We start from the raw sequence: 25,388 nt of genomic DNA on the forward strand, positions 1-25,388 counted from the left end.
ATTACAAAGTAAACAATTTAAGGGCCGCAATCCCTAAAACACCCGCTAATAAAATATGATTAATGTCAATAGGACACATAAAAAAAGACAACCATCCGACATGCTACTCCCAATGTTTGATTGTTGGTTGAGCATATGCGCATTGATTTGCTTCACGGTACGAATGTTTTATCATAACTTCTCAATCCAAATCAATTAAACGATGAATCTTCTAAACTAAGGATCTTTCGCTCATACTTCCACCACCATTTGAAGTAATAGCTCTCACGAATCAATATGCAGCTCTATACAATGAAAATTTAATCTTTTAGCATACTTAAAACCTTCAAAAACTCCTCACAATTTCGCTAAATATATGCTACGTGTCCGGTACAAATACTCTGTCTAAAATGGAGTACACGTACATCATAGAACCCACATAACCATTCACCTTCACTATCCCTAATAATATCACCACATCCAATATATCCATTATCCTGGCAGGAACCATTCGTATTCAACCTTACTTACCCATCCCACCAGTGGCGATTAGGGGTGTTCGCGGTGCGGTTTGGTTCGGTTTTGAGCATAAAAGTCATCCTAACCGCAGGATAAAATGTATGCGGTTCAGTTTGGTTCGGTTGGTTTTTAAAAAGTCATCCAAACCAAACCAAACCAATGCGGTTAGGATTCGTTCAGTTTGTGCGGTTTATCACGATATAAAAAATATGACAATATTTTTCAACTTGTTACAAAATAAACATAGGAAATTTTAATTTATTTTATTGTTTACATGATACAATATGCATATACAGAAATTGCATATACGTAGTAACTTATTCTTAATACCAACAATATAGTTCTAGATCTCGTGAAATGATATGTTTTGACGGCCTATTGTTTTATGGACTCGATTTGGGTTGATTGCTAATAGTTGATAGAGCTAAGTTAAGTATTGCGGTTTGGTTTGGTTTTGTGAAATGAAAACCGCAAACTAAACCATGCGGTTTAGAAGAAAAATGATCTGTGCGATTAAAACTAAATGCGGTTTTTTGCGGTTTCGATTTGAATTGGTTCGGATTGCGATTTTACTTTTGAATTGGTTCAGATACGATCACCCCTAATGGCGACTCCCAACTAATAAAACTTTCAACCTTTCACTCTTCACTGCCAATGCATAATGCCTTGTCTGTTAAAAGATGAATTTTTTTATACAGACTCTTCAAATTATTTAGAAGTGAATAACTTGATTGGGTTTATAATTCGGAGGATATAACAAAAACTTTTGATAATAAGGGGTTTTTGAGTCCCCTAACTAGCATTTTTGACCACATTATAAGAACAAATTTTTCACCAATTAGTCTCCATCGAAAACTTATGAAATATTGGGTTCTCCGCTTCAAACCAAATTTTTCTTTTATATATAAGTTAAAAATCGAAACTCTGATAATTTGTTTGATGGGTTTTAGACCATTAATATCACTTAGACTAATTCCTTTCTTTATATCCCAACTAACATTTCTAATAATCAAATATTAATGTTTGTCATTTTTAATGGTGTTCATTAATCATTACCTTTTCTAATAAAACATATATTTATCTTCTTTATATTTTTTTTTATGCATATATAAACTCATTTTGTCATTTTTTCACATATACATTAAGAAAATACAATTCTCTACCAACGACATATGGTACACATCAAAGGGAGCCCGTTGAGTATGAATTTATCATCTAATTATGGAATGTCTTGTGTTTTTTGGACTAATAATGTCTTTGTGTTTTTTATAGTCAATGACTTGTTTTTCACTCAAAAAAAAAGGTCAATGGGGTTGTTGAACAGAACAAGGGCGTCTCAACTCTCCCGGGATTTTTTCGTAGAGTCTAAATTTCCCGGCATATACGTTGTTATTATCCTTCGATGTTTCCTTTGTCCAAAAAAAAATATAATTATCCGTTGATGTTGTAGTGGGAATATCTTATTGAATTTTTATTTGTCAAGTAGCCTGGTGGATACACTTTCATGTATTTAAATATGGAGAAATGTGGAATTCGGGGTTCGAACACCGGTCACTCCAATAATATCTCTGATAGGCTGATAACTACAATTTGAGTTATACTTATGGGACACTTATTGAATTTATTTATTTTGTTGTTATTATATTATTGAAAACATAAAATTTAGATCAGGGGATGCTGTTTTTCTTTAAGATGGGGGGATGAGTTGTTGCTTGTTACATTATTTTTTTTTAATTAATTGGGATGAGTTGTTACATTTTACAAATGGTGCGTGTTGCATTAATTAATGGTGCTTGTGTTAGTCTAAGTGTCTAACTATGGATGTATTTTTAAAAATTTTCCACTCACTCATTTTTTATTTTTAGCACTGGCTTTTCTCTCTTGGTCATATCGATTTATTATTAATTTAATCAATTGGGATTACTTTTTGGTACAGCCTCCCAAAGAGACTAAGTATTGAAGTGTGTGTATATATATAATATTAGTCTCTTTTATTTGTTTAATTCATTATTTCCTAACAATTTATGAATGGATAAATATTAGGAGTATCATATACTTTTTTGAAGAAAAGTAAATAAAAACAAGAAATTTGAAATTAAAGTAAACGCCTCTAAAATTTCTTTGTTGTAATAATTAGTGTATTTTCTATTTTGTACATTTTTTTCATCAAACTCTTACAGAAATTGATGACCTCTGCAACCTTTCATTTCATAGAATGTATGTATTGTAGAGTGTTCTCATTGTAATCCTGGGTTAGACAATATTGTTAATAATAAATTATAGTTATATAAAAAAAATACTCTTACCGAAATTGATTTATGTTTTTTCACAATTTTAGATAGAAACATGTACGCATCTAAAGTTGTGACACAACACATTTAAGACAGGTTTGAATGTATTTTTTTTTTTTTTTTTCATTAGCATTCGATTCACTGTTTAATTATACATAAATTATACATATTTAAATGTATGTAGACACAAATCAAACATATCAAGTGATTTCAACTCCTTTCGATCGACATAAATTATACATATTTAAATGTACGTAGACACTTTCCATAAAAAAAAAATAAATGTATGTAGACACAAATCAAACATATTTAAATGTAAATAATATACTCTAGTACTTGATAGTTTATAGTTTATGTTAATTGGTATTGGAATCTAAGAATATCCCAGGCATCATAGAAGGGTTGAGGTTGTTATTCAACTATACTTTCCCTTCTAAGATCAGAACACTTGATACATGTGTACATCGGATTTGGATTCTGTGCAGCTGATTGCAAGTAGTCAGTGAATTTGGACCGTCCGATCAAGATTAGACGGCTCGAATTTTAAGATCAGATTTTAATTAAATTCGATCTTAAACTTTGGACTGTCTGAACTTGATCAGACGGACTGAATGTGGCCGACTGCACTGCAGTCACTAAATTCCTGACTGCACTGAACCCAAATCATGTATACATCATATTCTATCTTATCCATGGCACATCTATCCTCAATAAGCCTTTGGAAGTCTTTGATTAATTATAATCTAGCTAGACGACTTTTTTTTTTAGCTAAAACAAATATAAATTGTTAAAAGAGTTGTTAAACTGAGATGCTATGATATAAATAATATATGACATATTTGGTAATTCTTGTCCTTTCAAGATCCCATCTACATCTCATTCAATATAGAAATAACGAAAGTAATTTAAAACAATATTGTATAAAAAGTTGAATTACAACTGAAATTAGGGAAAAAAAAAATTTGAAAATAATCTCTAATTTTGACATTTTTAAAACCTAATGACAAAATTAGAGATGTATTTTTTTTTTGTCAATTATTTACATCTATAATTCAACTATTCTAGTAATTGTTGAATATTTAATTAAATTAACTTTTTTAAAATACAAATGAATTCCAAAACTAACAAGTTAATGGGAACAACGCAATGGAAACCAACTAGTTTTCGTTTTAGTTTATTGTTTTCTTTTCTTTTTAGCTTCCTAACCAAAAGAAATAAAACTAACTAGTTAATTATCTAACTTTAATTGGTCCAATTGTTATCTCTGATTTCTAAGAGAATGGACCCTTAATTATAAAAAGAAAGAAAAAAGAATATATCCTAAAATTCAAAATTCGATTGCAAGATAACTAAAATTTGACAAAAAATTGTTTCATTTAATAATTGAATTCGAATTATTCTAAATAATTCTTTTTTAAATTAAACCTGTTAACTACTTCAGTCAAATGTTTCAGTTATTTTTTTTTTAGATATACACTATCATATTAAAGGAAAGAGATAGCTTTTTATTGGTAAAGAGAAAGAGATAGCTTTATATATTATATACAAGATGTGTCTAACAAGTTTAGGATTTTATGAAAATATCCCTTCAAACCTTTAGCTCCATTATAAAAAAAAAAATTAAAAAAAAAAAAAAAAACCTTCCCAATAATACCGTACTTTTTACAAAATATTTGTATTTATATTAAATATAAACATGTCAGGTCGACCTATTAGACTTTGCAGGCTTTTTAATAGCTTAAGTCTGACCTATTTAAGTAAATAGACTATTTTCAAAGTCTAACCTTTTTAATAAACAGGTTAGGAAAAAAAAATGTATACCCCAACAATTATCCCTCTACCTCCAACAAATAATAAAAAATACAGCTTATAAAAAAAATAAAAAATACCAATTTTAACCCTTTTAAAATTACACCTAATTCATCTTCACGAGTTTTCAGGTGTTTAAAGATTTGTGGAAAAAGTACCAAACCGGAAAGCTTCAGGAAAGTTTATGGCAAGCTTGTTGCTTTAAAACTTTCTCACAACATATTCAATCAACTTGAAATCCCAATTTGCAAAACATAAGATTGGAATATAACTATTGCGGAAGGAAAAAAGAGATGAAGAATTGGTCAACCTATGTTCGAAGAAAAATGCTAGCAACACACTCTTTAACAAACACACTCCAACATACTCTCTTTTATTGGTTGAAATTCACATGGGTCCCATAAAAAAATGTGGACCCATATAACTTTTATGGGACCCATATAAATTTTAACCAATAGAAGAAAGTGTGTTAGAGTGTGTTTGTTAAAGAATGTGTTGCTAGCACTCCTCATGTTCGAAACATAAGATTGGAATATAACTATATATTGTTTCATCATTCCTTGATTTATGCGTGTTTCAAATTTCTTCCTTTTTCCACTTTAATTGTATTTTGCAATTCAATTTCAACCCAAAATACAATTATTGTATTGTGATTTGCCACTAAGGTGGATGAACAACAAAGGGAAAATGGCCAACCCTCATGCAAACCGACTCCCTTTTGACAAGTGATCCGGTAAAGGATTGTGAACCGGAAAAGTTTTCCGTGAATTTTTGTATACCGGAAAGGTTAAAATAAGTGTTCAGGTTTGAAAAACGGTGTAATTTTTTATAAAAAGAAAAAAAAAAAAAAAAAAAAAGGGAGTAATTTTAAAAGGGTTAAAATTGATATTTTTTATTATTTGTTGGGATAGAAAGATAATTGTAGGGATAAAAAAAAATATTCACTGGTCAGACCAGACCAGATCCAAGGCCCTTATAGGCCGACATGACCTATTCCCAACCCAAATAAAAAGGCAATTTGTGGTTATATTCTATATACATCACAAAAGGCAATTCTGTGAATTTCACCATCGTGACTTAGTAGGGAGAAGATTGTCTCCCATGTCAAGTTTCTGTAGTAAAATCCTTACCCTTATTTGTTTTTGTTTGCTAGTGGTTTAATTAAAAAAAAATAAAAGTGAAAGGTTGAGATCCACACTTTATTCTCTGCAGTGGAATTGTCACTGGAGACAATACACTCCCGACTTAGTATGACATTTTTTTAAAATAAATATATAATATTAATATTTGACAACAAAAAAAAACATAGGTGGTAGTAACAGTGTTATTCTTAGTTTTCGTTAATTAGTCCTTCGTGATGTTTTTGGAATATTTTAATATTGATTTTTTTAAAATGTTTTTGGGACAGAGAGAAATCATAGGCATATTGTAATTGGGTCTATCATCATCATATATATTATAAGAAGTGTCAACAGCTATTTCAACTTCTTTTAATATTTTTTTTAAGTTAAATTAGTCCACTCAAATTGACACCGGAGATGATCGAACCTAAGACCTTAAGGAGGAACACACTTTCAGGTCCCAAGTCAATATCATTAAGTCAAGTGGATTAACTTCTTTTAATATTGATCTCATTAATTGGTGGCATACTAATATAAAGGTAGACTTATAAATTATAAAAACTAGTCGGCTCCCCGTGCGTTGCACGGGGTTTTGTGGAACGTCATTTATATGTCAATGTCAAGTCGTTTTATCAAGTTCTATTAGAAAATAGTCAGATAATTGTTTTGGATTCTAATGTGTTGACAACTATCAAACAACTTTGGAGGAATGATGCCCCGTCCAAACTTTTGGTTTTCGGTTGGCGGTTATTTCTGGATAGGTTACCTACGAGGTCAGCGCTTAACCGCAGAGGTATTTTGCTTAACCCGTGTGAGTGTGTGACTTGCCTTGCATATTTTGTTTTTTATCTCATGAGGATAGTGTCAACTTATTCTTCCATTGTCCTTTTAGTATAAGAATGTGGGATTTGGTGTGTAGTTGGATAGGAAAGAGTATTATAGCAGGGGCTGATGGATGGAATCATTTTAAGTTGTTTGGCGAGATGGTTAAGATGAAAAATAGTGAACGAATTAGTCATTTGATTTGGTTGGCTACAACGTGGAATATTTGGAAGCTTAGAAACGTGATTTTTCATGGAGCCATTCCAAATGCTTCTTCACTTTTAGATGACATCAAAGCTTTTTCATGGGCGTGGGTGAATGGTCGGTATGGGCATAAGTCTTGTATCTCTTTTTCTTTTTGGTGCCTAAATCCTTTGGCTTGTATTCAAAACATTTGATTACTTGTTTTGCTCTGTAAGGGATTGAGTACCCCATATACTCCCTTTCATCAATGTTAATCTTTGCTTATAAAAAAAAAAAACTTTTGTTTTAGGAAAAATGTATAACAAACTTAGACATTAAATTAGGTTGAAAGTAATAATTATTCAAGATTAGTATATTATCTCATCTGTAATTAAAAAGAGAAGCCATAAATTTGTAATTATTGTATGCAACCCTTATTATGCTAGTACAAAACTTATGATTTTATGTAAAACTTGTGCATATAAAATTTCTTTAACAATGGAGTGCAATTGTGGACAAGTTTTGCTATAAAACAATGGATCAAGTTGTGCATTTGAGGAGAAGGGTAATCCTCCAAACACAACCACTACCCAACAGAGAGCTATGAGACTAAGGGAGTTCATTTTTAGTGTTTGAAACTGTTGCTTGACTTAGGCACAAGATGTGCCTTTATTTATAGGGTCATAACATGCAGACTATGAGCTGGTAGTGATTTTTTTTTCATCACCGGTATCTGAGTTATCAGATCATCTAATTTGATTCGGAAGTCAGATTTGACATCAAATAATTTTAGTTTTTTCTGATTGCAGTTGCAGGAGATCGAACCATTCTTCTCCCTACCAAATCTATTGCCAAATCTAGCATCAATCGTCACAGTACTAACTAGCTGGTCGTGACATTTGATAATAATATAACATCGATAGTACTTTTTGGTAATTTTTTTTATATAATTAGTATAACATCAATATTTAAGATAGACTTGTAGATTAATAATCATTAATCTAAATACTATGTCAAGTCTTCGAAAAATAATAAATAAATCACTTGTATTTTTATTTTATAAGCAAATAAATCACTTGTATAATTTAAGGTGACGTTATCGGCACGCAAGTGAAAGTCGTCAATTTAGTATATATTCTGAAGATTCAAAAAACAAAGCATAGATTCTGAATTTTGTCAAAAAAAAATTTCTGAATTCAAATCCTATAATGGGTGACTTTTTTTTAAAAGAAAACTCAATACCCGACTCAAGTACGGATTGATTCAAGGAACCAAACCCAACGTTCACTTGTGAAGGTTCATTTAAAAGTAGAAGTTTTTTTCTCTGTATGAATTGGCCCACAAAAATTTACACTAGAGAGTCGAACCTGAAACATTAAAATGAGCACACTCCAAAATCTCAAACTAACAGCACTAGATTAACCCAAGTGAGTTAGGGGCATTATAACTTGATGAACGCTAACAACAATTTTTCTATTTTGGATTTATTTTTAAAGTTTGAGACTCACATTAATTTCAAAAAATTAGAGAGTAAGTATTAAAGACCGTGTCAAAAAGAGTGTTTCTCACGCTCCTTCAAATGCTATAAATTATGCTTCTAAAAATTATTCGAATTTATATTTTGAGGTAATTATTTTTATTTATTTTAAACGTTCAATATATAAAAAAAAATTAAATTTACAAAAATTAGTCTAAAAATTGGCCGCCCGAGCAAGAGTATGAGCAACAATATATCTAATCTACTTTTAATATTTTATCCATGAAGTCTTTGATTATTACTAAGTAAAAGTCTAGCTAGACGACTTTTTTGTTTAAGCTAGAAGACAAAAAGAAATAGTTAAAAGAGCTGTTAAACTGAGATGCTACGACATAAATAATATTTATCATAGAAGTTTAATAATTTCCTTCTAAAATAGCTCGTTATCTTGTCCTTTCAAGATCCCATCTGCATCTCATTGAATAGAAATAAGGAAAGGATATACAATGTACAATGTATGATGAATTAATATTTAATTGAATTAATACAATTCATCAATTTTAACTACCATTTGTTTTTTCTCCATCTCAATAATTCAATTTAAAAGTTTAATTTCTCCTTTTTATCAAAACCTAACACAAATTTTTAAAAATAAAAATAGAAAATATTTTCACAAATACTAAGTAAATCAATATGGTTAAGACTTAAAACTATATATGTTAATATTGTTATCATTCTTTAAAAAATGTTGATATTATTGCTAATTTTGTTTGTTTTTTGAGAATATTATCATGAAAAAATTAGTTAGTTGATTAATCAAAAAAATATGTATTGGGCTTGCCAAATTACTAACATAAAGCGCAATCCAAATTCTCTTCCTACAAAAATCTATTGGGCTCTCTTATTTTCCAAAGAATTTTTCTCTTCTCACACCCCGTGTTTCTTTTCTATCCTCCATTTTTTCATTTTTGCGCTTGTATAAAAACTTTGGAACACATTTTTCGAAGTTTTTATAGTTCAAATTCGGGAAAAATTCAAAAAACACATTCCGAAGTTTTTTTTTCAAAATGGGTGTAGAAAAGAAACACGGGAGGGTGGGGAAAGAAATCTTCTTTTACAAATCTGATATGCTTTACCCAATTAAAGTGAAAAAAAAAACAAAAAAAAATAAATGAAAAATAAAACAGAGAAATTGAGTCTAACCCTAAATGGGATTAACAAACAGCCCACAAGATGGAGAAATCTATTTTACTTATTGATGTAATATAATATGAATTAAATAAAAAATAAGACATGTCTATCATTCTAAAAATACTCTTTACATCAAGATTCATCTTACAAACTTTGTATATGAAATGGTATACATGTTGAACTTAGAAATTATGTTACATAGAGAGATTGAGATTTAAAAGTAAAATGACCATAGGTAAGAGGTACATGACATAATCATATTGACATGCACACTCTTGTTTTATTTTAGTAAAGTAAGTAGCTTACAATATTAATTTACCCTCTTTTTTTTTACAATATTAATTTACCCTTTTAATCACATCCAAATTAACTTATTTAGAGTGAGCTTAAGAAAGCCCATCTTTTGAACCTTTTGATGCACCACCAACTAATTGAGAGTAATCACCATTCACAAAATTACAATGTTTCCTAATTTCCCCTTTATTACCAGTTAACACACCAATATATCCCATTTTAATCATTGAAACCCTAAAATTTTCAAAGAAAAAAGCTTGGTTATTACTAAAGCTATTGACAATATTAATTGTATCTGCATTAGGAGTAGAGAATAGCTCTTGGTCAGTTTGAAGTAAGCCTTTGTGGTTTTGAAGATTGGAATAATATCTGTTGTCAAATTGATTTGGTGTGGTAAGGTCTAAATTGTTGAGATTGTTCAATGTTGTATTTCGGGGACATAATCGTCGCAATGTTTGTAAGTAATTTGTGTTTAGTGTTGGATCAGGATTTCCAGTGTTGCTAAAATTGTATAGACGTTGAATGAATGTGTTGCAATGAGCTCTTCCAAATGTATGAGCACCTGTATACAAAATATTATTGTAGGATTCAAATTAGGTTACATGATATGTAATATTTCGACGAGTTTAACTATTTCAACAAAAATTATTGAAGGATTCAAATTAGGTAAATATGAAATTGATTATACCTGAGAGTGTAACTAAATCTCTAGTGTTAAGACCTTGAACACGAAATGAAGCTTTAAGTTGATTCAATGTTAAGGTTGGTGCCGGAAGGTTTCGATTTGCAAGGGCTCGATTTGCCGTTAAACTATCCCTTCTTCCCAAAGGAATTGGCCATGAGGGACCTCCTCCCTGTTCATAGACAAATATATACATTACAACTTTAAGATGAATATTTGTGAAGGAAATATAAAAGTGACATTATAAATGCTGCAATTTTTCGGGGGATAGCAAATAGTTCAATTTTTTTCATTCTATCATAACAACTGTCAGATCTATTTAAGGGGTTGATCTCTCCTAATAACTGTTTTTCGGCTAGGGGTTGAACCCAGAAGCAAATGGTTAATGGCCGAAATACTTGACTAAAAAAAGTTCATATTAAAAATAAATAAGATATACCAGAACAGAAGCAACTTCAGCTGCGATAGCAAGAATATCGGCACAAGAGACGGTAGCAGGACATGCATGTTCCACTGCTGTCTTGATGTTATTGACAACATCCAAACCTCTTATTGAGTTTATATTTGGACGTGCTTGTTGCTCACTTACTATTCTACGAGTGTTGTTCAATAAAACTGATCCATCGCAACCCTGTAATCACAAACATAAATAATATGCAAAGATTTCTATACTTCAATATATTTTGTTAGCAAATAAGACTAATTACACAGAGTATTAATCTTGACAATTCACTGCTAAAAAATATGAATTAGCGCGAGAGAAATTTAGAGAGGAAAAACGTGAAATTCTTTTCTAATTTTGTCATAAAATTATCCCTTATTATAAGTTTATTTTTCAAAATTTTCAACTAAATAAATTATTTTATTACCAACATATCATTAATTATTTTGTCGCTAAATATACGCCATTATATGCAAAAATAAATAAAAAATTGTCAGGTAAACTAGTGGCTAAAGGTGGAAAGTGGGGTGTCCGGATTCGAACCTCAGTCCCTGTATATAAAATATGATGAAGTTTATGTTTTCCAGTCATTTTAGATACCGTCGTTTGTGGTTATTTATCATTCAATGAATGATTGAAAAAATGATTCACGGATCCTATTCTAAATATTTTTTTTGTATATATATATATATATATATATATATATATATATATATATATATATAAGCTAAACATTCAAAATGGAACTTATTCTTTTTCGTTCTACTCGTATTCTTTCTATATTCTAGGTGAATTTTTTTTCTTTCAAATGTACCCAATAATTTATATTGGAAGTTGAAAAGTTAGAGTTAAATTATTTTTTTTTATCAAATTTTCTAGTGGTTAGAAATTTCACCTCTTAGAGTCGGATCCTATATATATTTTAAAAGTTTGAGGAATTATGTGAACATATTTAAGAGGCTAAAGAGCAGTTTTCAATCTTCATTTATAAGCATTTATAAGGATTCATCAACATATAAGAAGAAAAAGAAGAAGAAAAAAAGTGAATTATATATGGATGAACAAAAGTAATAATTAATAATAACATACTTGAACAAAGCAATCATGAAAATGGAGTCTGATGAGACTTGCACCTATACGTGGATCAGTGAGGGAAGCATCAAATATAACTCTAAGCACAATAGTGTACAAATATGGACATGTTTCCCTATAGAACCAAGGATTAAGCTGAGCATACCCTACATGTATCACAATTGCACACCAAAATGCCACACCTATAACATGCATGGGACTCATCTTTTGCATTGTGATCTTAATAAACTCTAATTAAGTTTGTTTTAATTAAGAACTTATCATCAAGAGTCTTTATTTATAGTCACAAATTGAGGTGGTTAACTTAATTTCTTGTCAAAATTGGAGATCCTGTAAATATTTTGGCCGGATTAACTTTTTATAACAAAATTGTATACCATTAAAAACAATCTTATTTTAACTAACAACTATATTTTTTTGTGTAAGGTTAGTTATACAAGAAAACAAAAATATCAATTCATAAATCAATGTGTTAATTTATGAATCGGTTGATATCTATATATATGGTCTGATTCCCATTAATGCGATTTTAGAGAAAGATAAATATAAATTTCTTTATGGATGTGTTTTACGTCTTAAAGTCTTCTATGTCTTAGATTAATTAGACGAAATGGCAAACAATTAGAAACTCTCTCACACACACACAAAATGGAGAGACTGAGGTTCGAATTCCGGTCATGACATTTGTTTCGGTAGACCTACAAAGTTCCACATTGCTTGGGAATTGAGGCTAAGGGAAGTTTATATATAATTAACACTCACACACCTTAAAGGCGCCATTTACAAGAGACAAAACCGTGAGGGCTCATATGCGGCTCAAAGCGGACAATATACCTCAGAACGTGGTGTGGCGCACTTGAGGGTGGAATGGAACATTGGCGCTAGAAGGAGGGGGTAGATGCCACATGCCCTCTAGCCCCTTAGTCTTTACTAGGATGCAATTGTTCTGGTACAACTAAAAAGTCTCACATCGCTTGGAAATCGAGGTTAAAGATAGTTTATATACAACACACACATCTTAAACCACTGAGGCACCTTTTACAAGACAAAACTGTGAGGGCTTACATGCGGTCCAAAATGGACAATACCTCGGAACGTAGTACGTGTAGTGCACTTGAAGGTGGAACGGAACAACGTCCAACCTAACAATTTCAATATTTCTACTAGTTGAGCTACGATTTATGGATTTGAGAAAAAAAATGTCAAATAATTTACTTATGAAATGAGTATCTATTATGCCATATTAATGAAAGTCACTTACAAATTATTTTAAGAAAATGTGGTATGCTTATAATACTTTATGTTTTCTATTGTATTCTTTGTGGTGATCGAGTTCATGTGTTTTCTATCTAAATTAAGATCCTTGGGCGTATGGAGTTAATCTTTGGCATGTGTTTATTGCCCAACACATAAAGAGTAAATTTCCATGTCCATCCTTAAAAATTATACACACATTATCACTATATTTAGTCTTTTTAAAAGAGCTGGCCGGTCACTAAAATAATCACTCAAATATTTAAAATATCAACTTGTTAATTTTTTAAAAGAATTAAAAGAAAATTAATTCTGCAAAAAATTAGTTATCATGAAGCCTGTCTTTCTTAAAAGAAAATGAGTGGGCAATATTAAATAGTTTTATTGATTAATTAATTTAGTTTTAATTTTTTTTATAAGTAATAGTGATAATATTTGTTTTGAATAAACTAAAATATATACTACTAATATTAAAAAATATATTAACACAGTATATACCAGCATAATTTTAAAGTATAAATTTGAAGGTTTATATATAACTTCATATTATTATAGTAGAATGTAACAAAAAATAAATATTAGTATAGTAGGAAGACAAGATTAGGAATAAGTTTGTTGAATTGTCCTTATGCTCATTTATAAAATATAGTTTAGCGTGTGGTTAACATTATTCTTCAACAAAATTAAGCTTGTTAGATTTCTTCACATAAAAACAAAATATTATGATGATAAAAATTGAAGACGTATTGGACAAGTTCATACATGTACACCAAGTTTTATCTGAGTGTTGAAAATTTAAAGTTTCACATTGATTAATCCTTTAATGGGATTTATCTCTAGATTTTGTATAACAATCGTTTGACCGACATTATCAATAATTTTTTATCGTGGCAATGATATAGATGTTTCATAGTTGAAAAATAATATTGTATTTGGTACGTTCTTCAAAATTAGTGGCTTTATAATAATTTATTCTATGACAATTGTAGTGTGGATTTTATTCAACTTAAGAAATAGAAAGAAGTGTGGATTTTTAATTAGGCTAGACCTTGTTCACACAAACCCAAATATATTTGGGAGGGGGAACCAAGTTGTGTATAAAAAAAATGGCATACCTACTAGACACTCTTTTACTTCAAGTGGCAATATATTCTAAACCCCTATAAATTTATGTTTACTTTTCTAGTTTTTTTATTAGTTATGGATTTCTTTTGTAACTATGTTTTTCAGTTTTTGGTGCAAATTAAAATATCCACTAGTTATATTATGATCAATCTCCGTTGGAGAATTTGGTTGACCACTTTTAGTAAAACCTCTCTTACCGACTAAAATTCTTCATCTTTAAAACTTGAACTCAAGACATTGTTTGAAGAATACGAATTCAATTCCACTTATACCAATGCAATGTTGGTTGGTTTGTTATGAATAAGACTTTTTTTTGGTTACGTGTAAGAAAGAAAAAACTACACCCATATAAAGGAAACACCTAACACACTAGTCGAAAAGGTTGAGGTTAAACTAGGTTGAGACCTGAAGTACTCACTCCGCATCTTTGCAAGATTTCCGTAGGCGTCTACTTGGTCAAAATATTAGTTATGTTTTAAAGATATATAGAATAGCTATCGGTTATCGAGACAACAATTAGACCTTAATCAGTGCCATAAACAATATTCATTGTAAAGTAAAAAATATATCACCTTTTTCATTTAGGACTCTAATGTTACAATCACTTTACAAATACATTAGTATACATTCGTGAAGCCTACTAATTTTCATTTTGATCTCAATACATAACAATAAATGTGCAATGATGGTAAATTACAATACCAATGAACAGAATCTCAATTTCCTTTCATGTAGCACCCAATCCCCAAGTCTCTTCTAAAAGAAAAAAAAATGAACTCATACAAACCGATCTAATTATCTTATTATCATTTTGATAGGAAATAACATTGAAAACAGGCCATACTGGTTAGTGGATCATCATTATGTTGTGCTTGGTGAAAGCACATGCTCTAGTTATTAGAATTTGTGTTGTACATCTTCTAAGCTTCGCCTTTTCGTTTTTTTCCCTCTCCGTGTCTTGACCGCCTAGGTGCCTCATCTTCACTTTCACTATCGTCGTTCCTTTCATCCTGCTGTGACTTATATCCTTGTTGATACTGCATGTCATCATCAGGACCCCCACTTTGACTGAGCATGTCTTGACTCTTACCTTGATCTGGTCCTGAACCGAACCTATCATTCCGGTCACTTGTTCTTTGATCTCTTTTAGGGCGGTTCATATTTTGTGGTGGAGGCGGAGGTGGTGGAAACATCGGAGGCATATTGACTGGCCTACCACCTCTTGGTCCGTTCGGACCTGGAACCCCCATTCCCCCCATAAAGGGACCGCGTCCAGGATTCATCATCATCCCAAATCCACCACCTGGAAACATCCCAGGTTGTGAGGGTCGTCCTCGGAACATCATGGCAGCTGGGGGGCCTCCAAAATCACCAGAGAACCTAGGACCATATGGACCAAAACCTCGGGGACCCATGCCAAAAAGATCTGGCATACCAAAACCATCAGGCCCACCAGGCCCGTAGGATAATCCATCGCCCATCATTACAGGGTTAAAACCTTGCATTCCATGCATGGGTCTGGCTCCACGCCCCATATGCATGTGGGGAGGCCACATCATTCCTCTTCCCCTACCTCTTCCTTGGACAGCTGGTCCTACAGCTTGACCAAAGCTCTCATCCTCTTCATCACTTTCTTCCTCTTCCTCTTCTTCGTTGTCTTCAAATGGGACAATGTCTGGATTTTCTCCTCCATTATCTGGATTCACTCCCTTTGCTTTCTCTTCTTCTCGTTTAGACTCTGCTGCAATTGAGATAGCCTGTAAAGACGAGAAAGAAAACCGAGATTAATCTGATTCTTGAAAGATTACATTGCAATGATTTTATGTGTCCAAACAAATCTATTCATTAAAATAGGCAACTATTAACAGATAATTGACACATGCATGAAACCAAATATTGGCTGTTGGTTTGAACATGGTTTAACACATAATCCAATGAAACATTAAACAAAAGATACTCAGAGAAAAACATTATTCAAGCCTTGCGGAATACTCTAAAGGAGATTGAATCATCTACATTGGACTTGGAACACATATTTATGTAAAAGATAATGACGATGACTCAAAGGAGAACATACCATAAGTTCGCTATCCGGCTCAGTATACAGCAAGGATGCCAACTGCTCACCGATTGAAGGTTCCAGCTCCTGACAATCTCTGCTTATCTGCAATTACATAACCAACAGAATATTTAGTAATTACTAATTGTCAAGAACCTACTTTTTCAAATAATAGAATTTATACCATGTTGTGAATCAACAAACTAGGTTCACAACTACAGAAGTTTGTCTTTCAGTTTGAGCAAACCTTTTTCTGTTTTTAGTTTTTGTTTTCACTTTTAATTGCAAAACTGTTTCATGTCTTCACTTTGGTTCTTGTTTTCAAAGACTTGTACTAGAAATGGTGAAAATAGAAGTGCTCATTGTTTCCAGAGTAATCATTGAGTGCAGGAAACAGTTATACGGTTAAAAATGAAAAGAAAAGTTGTTTTCCCAAACCAAGAAAACCCTAAAGTTGTTGGATTAAGACTAAAACTGTTCGATAAAGACAAATGATTTCATATCTAACTGAGTAAAAATAGGAAACAGTAAAAATAGAAACAGTTATAATATCATGCATTCACTGTTAAGCTAGAAATAAACACTATGCCCCAACATTAGAAAACCAGTGGATTTCGCTGACTGAAAGCTGTTACCAGATTTATATCAACTCTCAGCATGTTAAATGTCAACCAGTTAATATTGATCACTACCAATGGTCACAACTCACAAGTGACAAAAGACCACACATGTTTATATGGTATGCTTTTTTAGAAAACTGGTGATGTAGAAAAGCCTCCCGAAAGAACCAAGCAGTAACAGATTGAACATTACCAAGAAAGTCGGGTAAAAGTCAAAGTACAGCTATAGGTAAAGGTGGATCCAACAACAATTTTCAAAGCACAGCTATAGGTAAAGGTGGATCCAACAACAATTTTATAAGCATCACATCAACACCCAGATGGATTCAATCCTTGCTATAATCAACATGGAAGGGACATCAAATAACAATTTTAGTGTATAAGAAACCACTAAACAGCGAGAGTAAATGGAAAAGGTAATACCTTCACTGGTAAGTTCTCATTGTATGGATTTCTCAAATGGCGTGTTTTGTGGAATGAAAGTTCACATAACTGCAAATAAGAAACACAATTAGACAGATTATTATTGTTATGTAAAAAATAAATCACACATCACTATCCAGTTTTCGATAATGGTTCATGGAGAAATTTATCCCCGTTACCAACACTAAGACACACAAGCATTAATAAAGCTAAACAACTTAAAAAACACGCTATTACTTAAACAGCAGTTTGGGTTCAATGAGATACTATAAAAATATATATATTTCTTCCTGTTGCAATCAAATAAGAAGAAATACAAAAACTGAAACCACCGAAACAAAAATTAAAACACTAAGCTTCTTTTTGTTCTTTTTAGATGAAAAGTTGAACCTTATTTCTCAACCAAACTAATGAACAGAGCACATTTGTTTCGTCTTCGCAAAATGTCAAAGTCAAATGAAACTTGCAATCAAACATCACTCTTAAAATTACTACTTTCATAATATGGATAGCTATGGGCCACAAAAAGATAAAAAAAATAAATAAATAAATAAATAAAAAACTGAATGACAAAGTAATGGGGCCATACTAGATTCTACGACATTCTCCTTATAAAAAAATGTAATAACAAGATGTGACCATACTAGATTGAAGATTCTATGACATTGTAATTGTAAGAAATTGTAGTAGTAACAAGTTGCCAAAAGAGAGATTGGAAAAGAATAGAGAAGTGAGATTTTTGTTGCAAAATTGTTGACCAAGGTCCCGACAGAATAAAGTAGTTTCTGATGATATTAAGTATTAACCAGAGATAAAGGCAGTTATTGTATGACCATTTTGTGATATAGAGAATGGTTGATATGGGATTATTGATTTGGTAGAGGTTTGAACTATGAATGGGGGAGGGGGATCTGAAAGCAGTTATGAGAATCAATTGCAACATCTGGATATAAGAGGAAAATAGCAATTGCTAGATGTCAGTAAAGCAGCTTTCTCAATAAAAAAATTCTTCAAAGATAACATTGAGCATCTTTAGAAAGTCAATTGGAAATCAAAGTTCAAAAAAAGTAGACCCTCCAAATATTATATCGCAACCAAAATGAATAACGTAATTAATTTAATAGTTTCTGAAGCATAGCAATTTGTAATTTTAGTTTTAGTTTTCCTTTTCCTACAGTCTATGCTTTTGCAGTATGTTTAGCTTCAACTTGGGGATTCTCGCTATCCCTGAGATAAATAAACTAGGGTAGTTAATGGAAGAGTTTTTGTACCTTCAACCATTTAACAGAGAAATTCCGCCCATAATGTGCCGTTCCATGAGCATATTTCCAGTTTCCCCCAGCAACAGAACCACCAATTCTGGATGTCATCTTTGCACAGCCCTGCCAAAAAATAGAAAGGTTTAAGTCCACTGGCTTTGCCACAGCAAAAGAAAAGTCGCCCAATAGTTCTTTTTCACTTGAAAAATACTAACTCCTCAAATCATTAAGTGTTAAATGCCGGTGGGGCAGAGCATCTTAGTGAAACATAAGATGTTCGTAAATTATTCAAGTAACCTATTAAGTACATATAATGAATATTTGAAAATTCTATGGTATCCCTCTTGTCTTGTTAAACTATCACCAAAAGATCATTTAACAAACAAGCAACAATACATAATTAATCGGGTTGATGCATTTCTTCTCATGCATAATAAAACACCAGGTTTAAACATCACAACAAAATGAAAGAAGCAAAATCAATTACTTCCACTTCTCCCACTAATCATTATGATTAACTTATCTCAAATATTAGCATGTTACTAAGTTCCACTTCTTATAAGAAACTGTTATGAAAAGCTTCAATTTAATAATAATATAATGATGACAATAAATTAAAGAACGCGACATGAACATTTGGGTCAATTGATGTTGAAACACTACTAGAAACAGCAATACAGGTCACTAAAAGATGAAGGAATTTTATATTTCATTGTAAGCCGATATGCCCATTAGTCAGGTAGAGCGTAGAAAAGATATTGGGCCGAACATAAGCAAGGTAAAATACTCAGGATTTATATAGAAAATACTACTGGTGTTAGTAAATACAAAAACTAAATAATTGAGTTGCTCCTAAAAGGCTCCAAATCTAAACAAAAGCAACTTTTGAGATTTATTGCATGTTCTATCAGCAGAGAGACCTTGATATGCCATTGAATATTTAGAGAGAGAGAGAGAGAGAGAGAGAGAGAGAGAGAAGGACAATAACAACTCTTGATAAGGAATGTCAAAGAACCCATAACTAAAGTCAAATAATTGAGGTTTCTGACAATAATAAACAGTACCAACTAGCTTTCATGGATGTACATTACACTAAAAGGCAGTGCAGTGCAAAGATCTAAAACATAAGCTCCAGAAAGGCAACATGGTTTAGTCGTGATATTAAATATGAAAGTTTGTCAAATCATTTATAATTACTGACCTAGAAAATTAATTAAAGATGACAATGGAATGGGGTTCCTTGGTCAAGAATCAAGCTAATAGTAAGTCCCCAAGACTCGTCTATCCATTAATTTTCCCACCTTAATAATCAAATCAAACAAGTCTAGATGCATCCTACATTTTAAGGAGGTGCTGAATATTTTCATTTCCACAGTCCATTGGATAGCAAAGAAATCATTGGCTTAAACTTAAATCCATAAAATTTAACATGTGTAGCCAAGAGGGAGGGAAAATTCCAAACATACCTGGAAGTGTCGAGTACGGTTGACTGAGAAAACCAATATCACATTTTCCACAGAGTCAAATGCTTCATTTAGTTTTGATTCATTGCTCCTTTGAGTTGCCCATACTCCTTGTTGAACAGATAACTCCAAATTTTCACGATTGCAACTCTTAACAATAAAATACCTAAGGTTTTTAGAAAAGTTTATAAGTTTCATAAATATGGGAAAGAAAGTTGTAACTAAAATTTGAACACAAAGCACTCATGACAACTTATCCATCTTTAAAATTCTAGACCTCATCATAGTGTACTAATATCATTTAGTAATCGTCACCTAATTAGAATCATGCAGCAGGTAATACTAAAGCACAGTCAAACATAAGATCAATACCAAGTCTTTATTTGTGTGAGTAAGTGAAGAGAACTTGATCACAAACAAGAAAGCAGAGAAAAGTTATAATTTTAATAACAAAGAAAAGAATTAATATCTAAGTTAAGAAGATATTCCCACATTTTCTTCTTTTAATGTTCAAAACAGTTCGATTTAATAAAAAGAAAAGAAATTCTTCTCACTTGATTCAAGTCAAAAACTTATTTCTACTTTTCTTTTCTTTTTTTGATAATTCTTCAAGTCAAACTTTAAATCTTCATTTTGTACGTTATGGACTGTAAAAGCTGCCTGACAATTCTTAATAATAATAAGAAGAACTTGACGATCGGCTTATCCAGGAACCATATTTCTAAGATGAATTAGATACCACACTAAAGATTTTGTATAGGTCTTCTAATTAAGCTCAAGTGTCATTTAAGTGTATGTTTGTTTGCAAGGAAAAACCGCATCCCAAGGACTTCACCATAGTAAGTTAGGTCCTCGACCTTCAACTTGGCCACGCGATGGATGGGTTTCGACCTTGATTTCAAACACGGTTTTAATTTTTCAAAGTCAAAATTAGCGGTGCAAAATACGCAAAAAAACGGGTAATTTTAACAGCCAACATCATATAACATTAAATATATGTGTAGACTGCCAAGAGGACAGACGCATTCTTAAGATAAAGTAATTACATAAGGCAAATGTTGGTATCATATCCCAAACATAAGATACTTAAATGTGTGATTTGCTTGTATTATTTAATATTTATGTAACTATAAGCATACTGAAAACATAATTTATCAAGGCCAACTGAAAACTACAAGACTCCAACACACCTAGATACTCCTTGAGGTAAAGGGGTTGACGTTCGATTGGCTTGAATGGGTTGGCCATTAGCAAGATTTTGCACTTGGTTCTGGCTAACCTGCGGCTGAGACTGTTGTTGAACTTGTTGCTGCTGCTGGACATTTCCAGACTCTGAAGCTAATGGTTTTGCAACCGCACCTTGGTTTGCAGAATTAATTCCTTGAGGAAACTGAGGCTTATCAGCTTGTTGAGTATTATAATTAGAACCCCTTTGTTGGATAAATTTGTGAGAATTGTTATAGTTGTAAGAATATAAATGTTGGATCTTTTGAAGGACCTCTTCAATCGGAGGCGGAGGTCCAGGAGATTTTGCATGCCTGTATCGACAATCAGGCCCATTAGGACAAAATCCTAACTTGTACCTGCAGAAGAAGAAATATCAAAATTATAATCGTACAACTCGATAATCTCATTTTATATATTGTGAAGAAATTAAAGACAGATATAACTGATCAAACATGGAACAAGAGCATTTATCTTTGATAAAACGAAAACTGTTCACAGAAGAGTGCATGAGTATTACATAAATGAAACAAAAGTAGAATAGTGAACCCTCTTAGACAACACTGACAAGCATAAAATATAAGAGGATACATAATCCAAGCATATTAAACAAAGAAGTCATTCCAATCTCTTAGAATATCAACAAAAATGACACCTCCCTATAAATCATTACCAGAACATCATTATGATGCCAAGATGTGATGCTATACCATTAACAGATAAGGTAGAAACTTCTTTGCAACAACTCACTCCCTCCGGTGAAATTCACCAATCCAAACTATCACACACATCCACAGAATCTTACCCATATTTCATCTCCCAAAACCCCTGAAATGCCTCAGGAAGCTCTGCCAACTGTTATGAGTCAACTCGCTGCTCAGAAAATATGCCAAAGAGATCATTTCAAATAGTCCAGTAGATGTTTGATCAAGAAAAAGAACAGAAGTGCTGAACATTTTGATCTCTCGGTATATTCACTATTTTTTGAGACCCCGTTGATCAGTCCAAACTTACAAAACTATCAGGCAGTGAAAATATTACACTTTCTACAGACCATGATGACCACCTATTTCCAGTTGTGATCTATCAACACGGGAGGTGAAAACAACTTTTATGGACAGAGAAAACAACTTAGCTCTATTTAAATAATGACTTAACTCGCCAGCAAGCTTGCAGTATAGCTTAGTTGTCACTAGGGGGCGTGTGAGAATGTCGTCAAATGAGATCATCCACCAGACTATTTCCCACCTCACTTACTTAAGTTCTTCAGCAAAAAAAGACATAGACGGAGGTTATTAATTGATATCTATCATTTATCCAATCACCAGCATACATTTTACTTCTCTGTTAGTATTCAAAATTCAATTCACCAGCATATGTAGAAAGTACAATAGAAAATAAAAAGTAGAACTTGGTTTTGGAATATCCAATTGGAAAATATTAACATTTTTTTCTCAAAAATTAGATGATTGTAATTATACAGAGAATGGTGACAGTCATCTAGTGATCAAATTGCCAATAATTTGGGAAGAACAAAATGAATGGATATAAAAAGGTTAGTAGGCTAGCCAGATGAGCAAGTTCGGTAGAATATATAATCAACAAATTATTGGACAGCAAGCTACGACCCTCGGAACATCTTAATAGTGGTACCGTACCCTACCTTCTTTTTCGGTACACTCAGAGCATCTTACTATCCTTCTTTTCACTATCCTCTTTCTATGATGCCAACTTTCACCGATCTAACCCTACCTTTCTAGATACATAAGTTGAATACTAGCATCAACTTAAAACCCCAACACTATAATTTAACAATTTCATAACCCGGAGAAAAAAAAGGACCAGAACCAACTCAAAAACAAAGCAAAAATGCAAAATAAGATTCAATCCAACATCCAATACCATCCTTTCATCTAAATCGAAAAGCCCTAGTGTATATCACAAGAAATATATAATTGTGCAAAATAAAACATTATAGAAATTTGAAACATCATTGCACATATCCCTTAAAGAGCATGGAATCCTTTATCACATAACCTATAACCATGACAACTAATCACTAATCCACCGGACCTGTTTGGATCGGCTTATTTGAGCTTATCTACTGGCATAAATTTTTTGAGACTATTTGAGAGAACTTATAAAAACAGCTTATTGCAATTTTCATAAGTTTTTTTTCAACTTATTTCCATAAGTTCTCTACTATAACTTGTGAAAATAGCCCATAGCATATATAAAAACAATTTATCTTCATGTTATCTTTTGCCATAAAAATGCTTATATAACCTTATTACATAAATAAGCGCTTGTGTTATAAGCTGTTTATCCAAACAGACCCTAAACTCAATCAAAAGCAACATCACAAACAAACAATCTTCAATAACACATCAAAAACACACACACACAAACACAATCAAATCTCAATTTATGCAACAAAAACAAAAAAGACCAAGAATTAATCATCACATAATCCACACCCTAAATTGGAAGGTATCACATATATATACACATATACATACAATATACATACATACATATATACATACAATATACAATAAAAATATACAAAAAATACATACATGTTACACTCCTTGATATCTTCATTAGTATGCTTATAAACACAATCTTGCTCACGACACTCTCCATACAATCGAAAAAACCGACACACCGGCATCCGAGCCTTATCATACTGATGCAAGAATCCACACGCTTCACCTTTCATACACAAACTACGAAGCCAGTGACGACAAACCGTTTGCCGGAAGCTTCGTCTTCCAGGAACATTACCAGAAACCGGTTCAGTAACGGAAGGAGCATTGGTAGCACCATTGGGAGCATTAGAAGGTTGTGGTAAGTATGAATCGGGTTGGATAATAGGACCGGAAGGTGCGGCGGGAACGGAGGCGGATGCGATGGCGGCGGGAGGTTGTTGTGCGTCGAGTCCGCCTTCGAAATCGAAGTTGAGGACTCCTTCGGAATCCTCCATTTGGATGGGAGGAAAAAGGGGGGAAAGGGATTAGGGATTTGAAGGGAAAATGTTGGGAAGAAATTTGTTGGGATTTTGAAGGGGAAAAGAAAGGTTAACGGCGGGATTCAGAGAGAGTTAAGTGAAAGTCGGCACAAAACCAAAATAGAACGATGGAACTGAAAGTGAAACACTTGTTTGTGTTTTTCCAGTTTTTTTACTTTTTATGTTTTTTTTTTTATTTCATTATATTTATCTTTTTTTTTTTGGACTAATTGTTCTTTTACTTTTTTTTTTGGTACAAATTATTTTTATTGGATTTTTTTGGGATTTTTTTATTAGGATTTTTTTTTTATTGGATTGGGATTTTAAAAGATTTTTTTATGACAAAAAAATCTTGAGGTATTCAATCAAAGACTTTTACAAAAGTTAAATAAATCTTGTGGTATTCAGTTAAGACAAACAAGATTTTTTTTCAGGGCAACAAAATTTTTTGGTATTCAATTGGGATTTGGTACTACTTTTGAAATGTCTATCGGTATTCAAAAGTCTACCGATTTTGATGGATTGATTTTTTTTCAGGGCAACAAAATCTTATGGTATTCAATTGGGATTTGGTACTACTTTTAAAATGTCTATTGATATTCAAAAGTCTACCGATTTTGATGGATTCTTCTTTGGAATGGATTTTGAGAGACTTTTTAGTTGAAAATACACTTGATAGACTTTTTCAACAATCTCACCAAAAGCCTTGAGACTTTTTTGAACTCTTCAAGACTTTTTATTTTCATCATCACTGTATCATTTTTTTTGTAGTGCACTGTATCAAATTTCTTCTTCTTCTTTATTAGTACTTTCACAGTACATCATCACTGCACCCCTTCTTATTTTCTTTGTTCACTTTTTCAAGAATCTCACCAAAAGACTTTAGACTTTTTCAAACTCTCCAAGATTTTTTTTTTTCATCATCATTATATCAGTTCTTCTTCTTATTCTTTACCTATCAAATATGTTTTTTTGCAAAATAATATTTTAACAAATTCTATATTTTTTTTACAAACTTTTGATTCATTACAACTTTTTACAACAAAAGT

The 25,388-nt window shown here is 32.0% G+C and overlaps 2 protein-coding genes across 2 annotated transcripts; both read right to left on the reverse strand.

The window, feature by feature from the left end:
- Positions 1-9,778: 9,778 nt before the first annotated feature.
- On the reverse strand, positions 9,779-12,106 carry LOC123895271 (peroxidase A2-like). The gene is made up of 4 exons (XM_045945526.1): positions 11,900-12,106; positions 10,808-10,999; positions 10,375-10,540; positions 9,779-10,248 (listed from the first exon to the last, which is right to left on the reverse strand). Exons 1-4 carry the CDS (start codon positions 12,104-12,106, stop codon positions 9,779-9,781), a joined length of 1,035 nt encoding a protein of 344 aa, XP_045801482.1.
- Positions 12,107-14,830: 2,724 nt separating this feature from the next.
- Positions 14,831-24,504, reverse strand: LOC123898225 (30-kDa cleavage and polyadenylation specificity factor 30). The gene is made up of 7 exons (XM_045949126.1): positions 23,909-24,504; positions 21,296-21,688; positions 20,109-20,271; positions 18,655-18,765; positions 17,384-17,452; positions 16,359-16,445; positions 14,831-16,038 (listed from the first exon to the last, which is right to left on the reverse strand). Exons 1-7 carry the CDS (start codon positions 24,313-24,315, stop codon positions 15,202-15,204), a joined length of 2,067 nt encoding a protein of 688 aa, XP_045805082.1. The 5' UTR covers positions 24,316-24,504; the 3' UTR covers positions 14,831-15,201.
- Between the last annotated feature and the right edge of the window lie 884 nt (positions 24,505-25,388).

Source organism: Trifolium pratense, linkage group LG7, assembly GCF_020283565.1.
Source record: "Trifolium pratense cultivar HEN17-A07 linkage group LG7, ARS_RC_1.1, whole genome shotgun sequence".
Taxonomy (NCBI): domain Eukaryota; kingdom Viridiplantae; phylum Streptophyta; class Magnoliopsida; order Fabales; family Fabaceae; genus Trifolium; species Trifolium pratense.

What these genes read in the sequence shown, in the direction of transcription:
- LOC123898225 (XM_045949126.1), bottom strand. Translation starts at nt 24,315, where the DNA reads ATGGAGGATTCCGAAGGAGTCCTCAACTTCGATTTCGAAGGCGGACTC. An exon ending in TCTCTGTTAAATGGTTGAAG is followed by an intron (nt 17,453 to 18,654) that starts GTACAAAAACTC and finishes TCTTATTTGCAG; the next exon opens with TTATGTGAACTTTCATTCCA. An exon ending in AGCCGGATAGCGAACTTATG is followed by an intron (nt 16,039 to 16,358) that starts GTATGTTCTCCT and finishes TCGTCTTTACAG; the next exon opens with GCTATCTCAATTGCAGCAGA.
- LOC123895271 (XM_045945526.1), bottom strand. Translation starts at nt 12,106, where the DNA reads ATGAGTCCCATGCATGTTATAGGTGTGGCATTTTGGTGTGCAATTGTG. An exon ending in CTGAAGTTGCTTCTGTTCTG is followed by an intron (nt 10,541 to 10,807) that starts GTATATCTTATT and finishes GTCTATGAACAG; the next exon opens with GGAGGAGGTCCCTCATGGCC. An exon ending in AGATTTAGTTACACTCTCAG is followed by an intron (nt 10,249 to 10,374) that starts GTATAATCAATT and finishes TTTTGTATACAG; the next exon opens with GTGCTCATACATTTGGAAGA.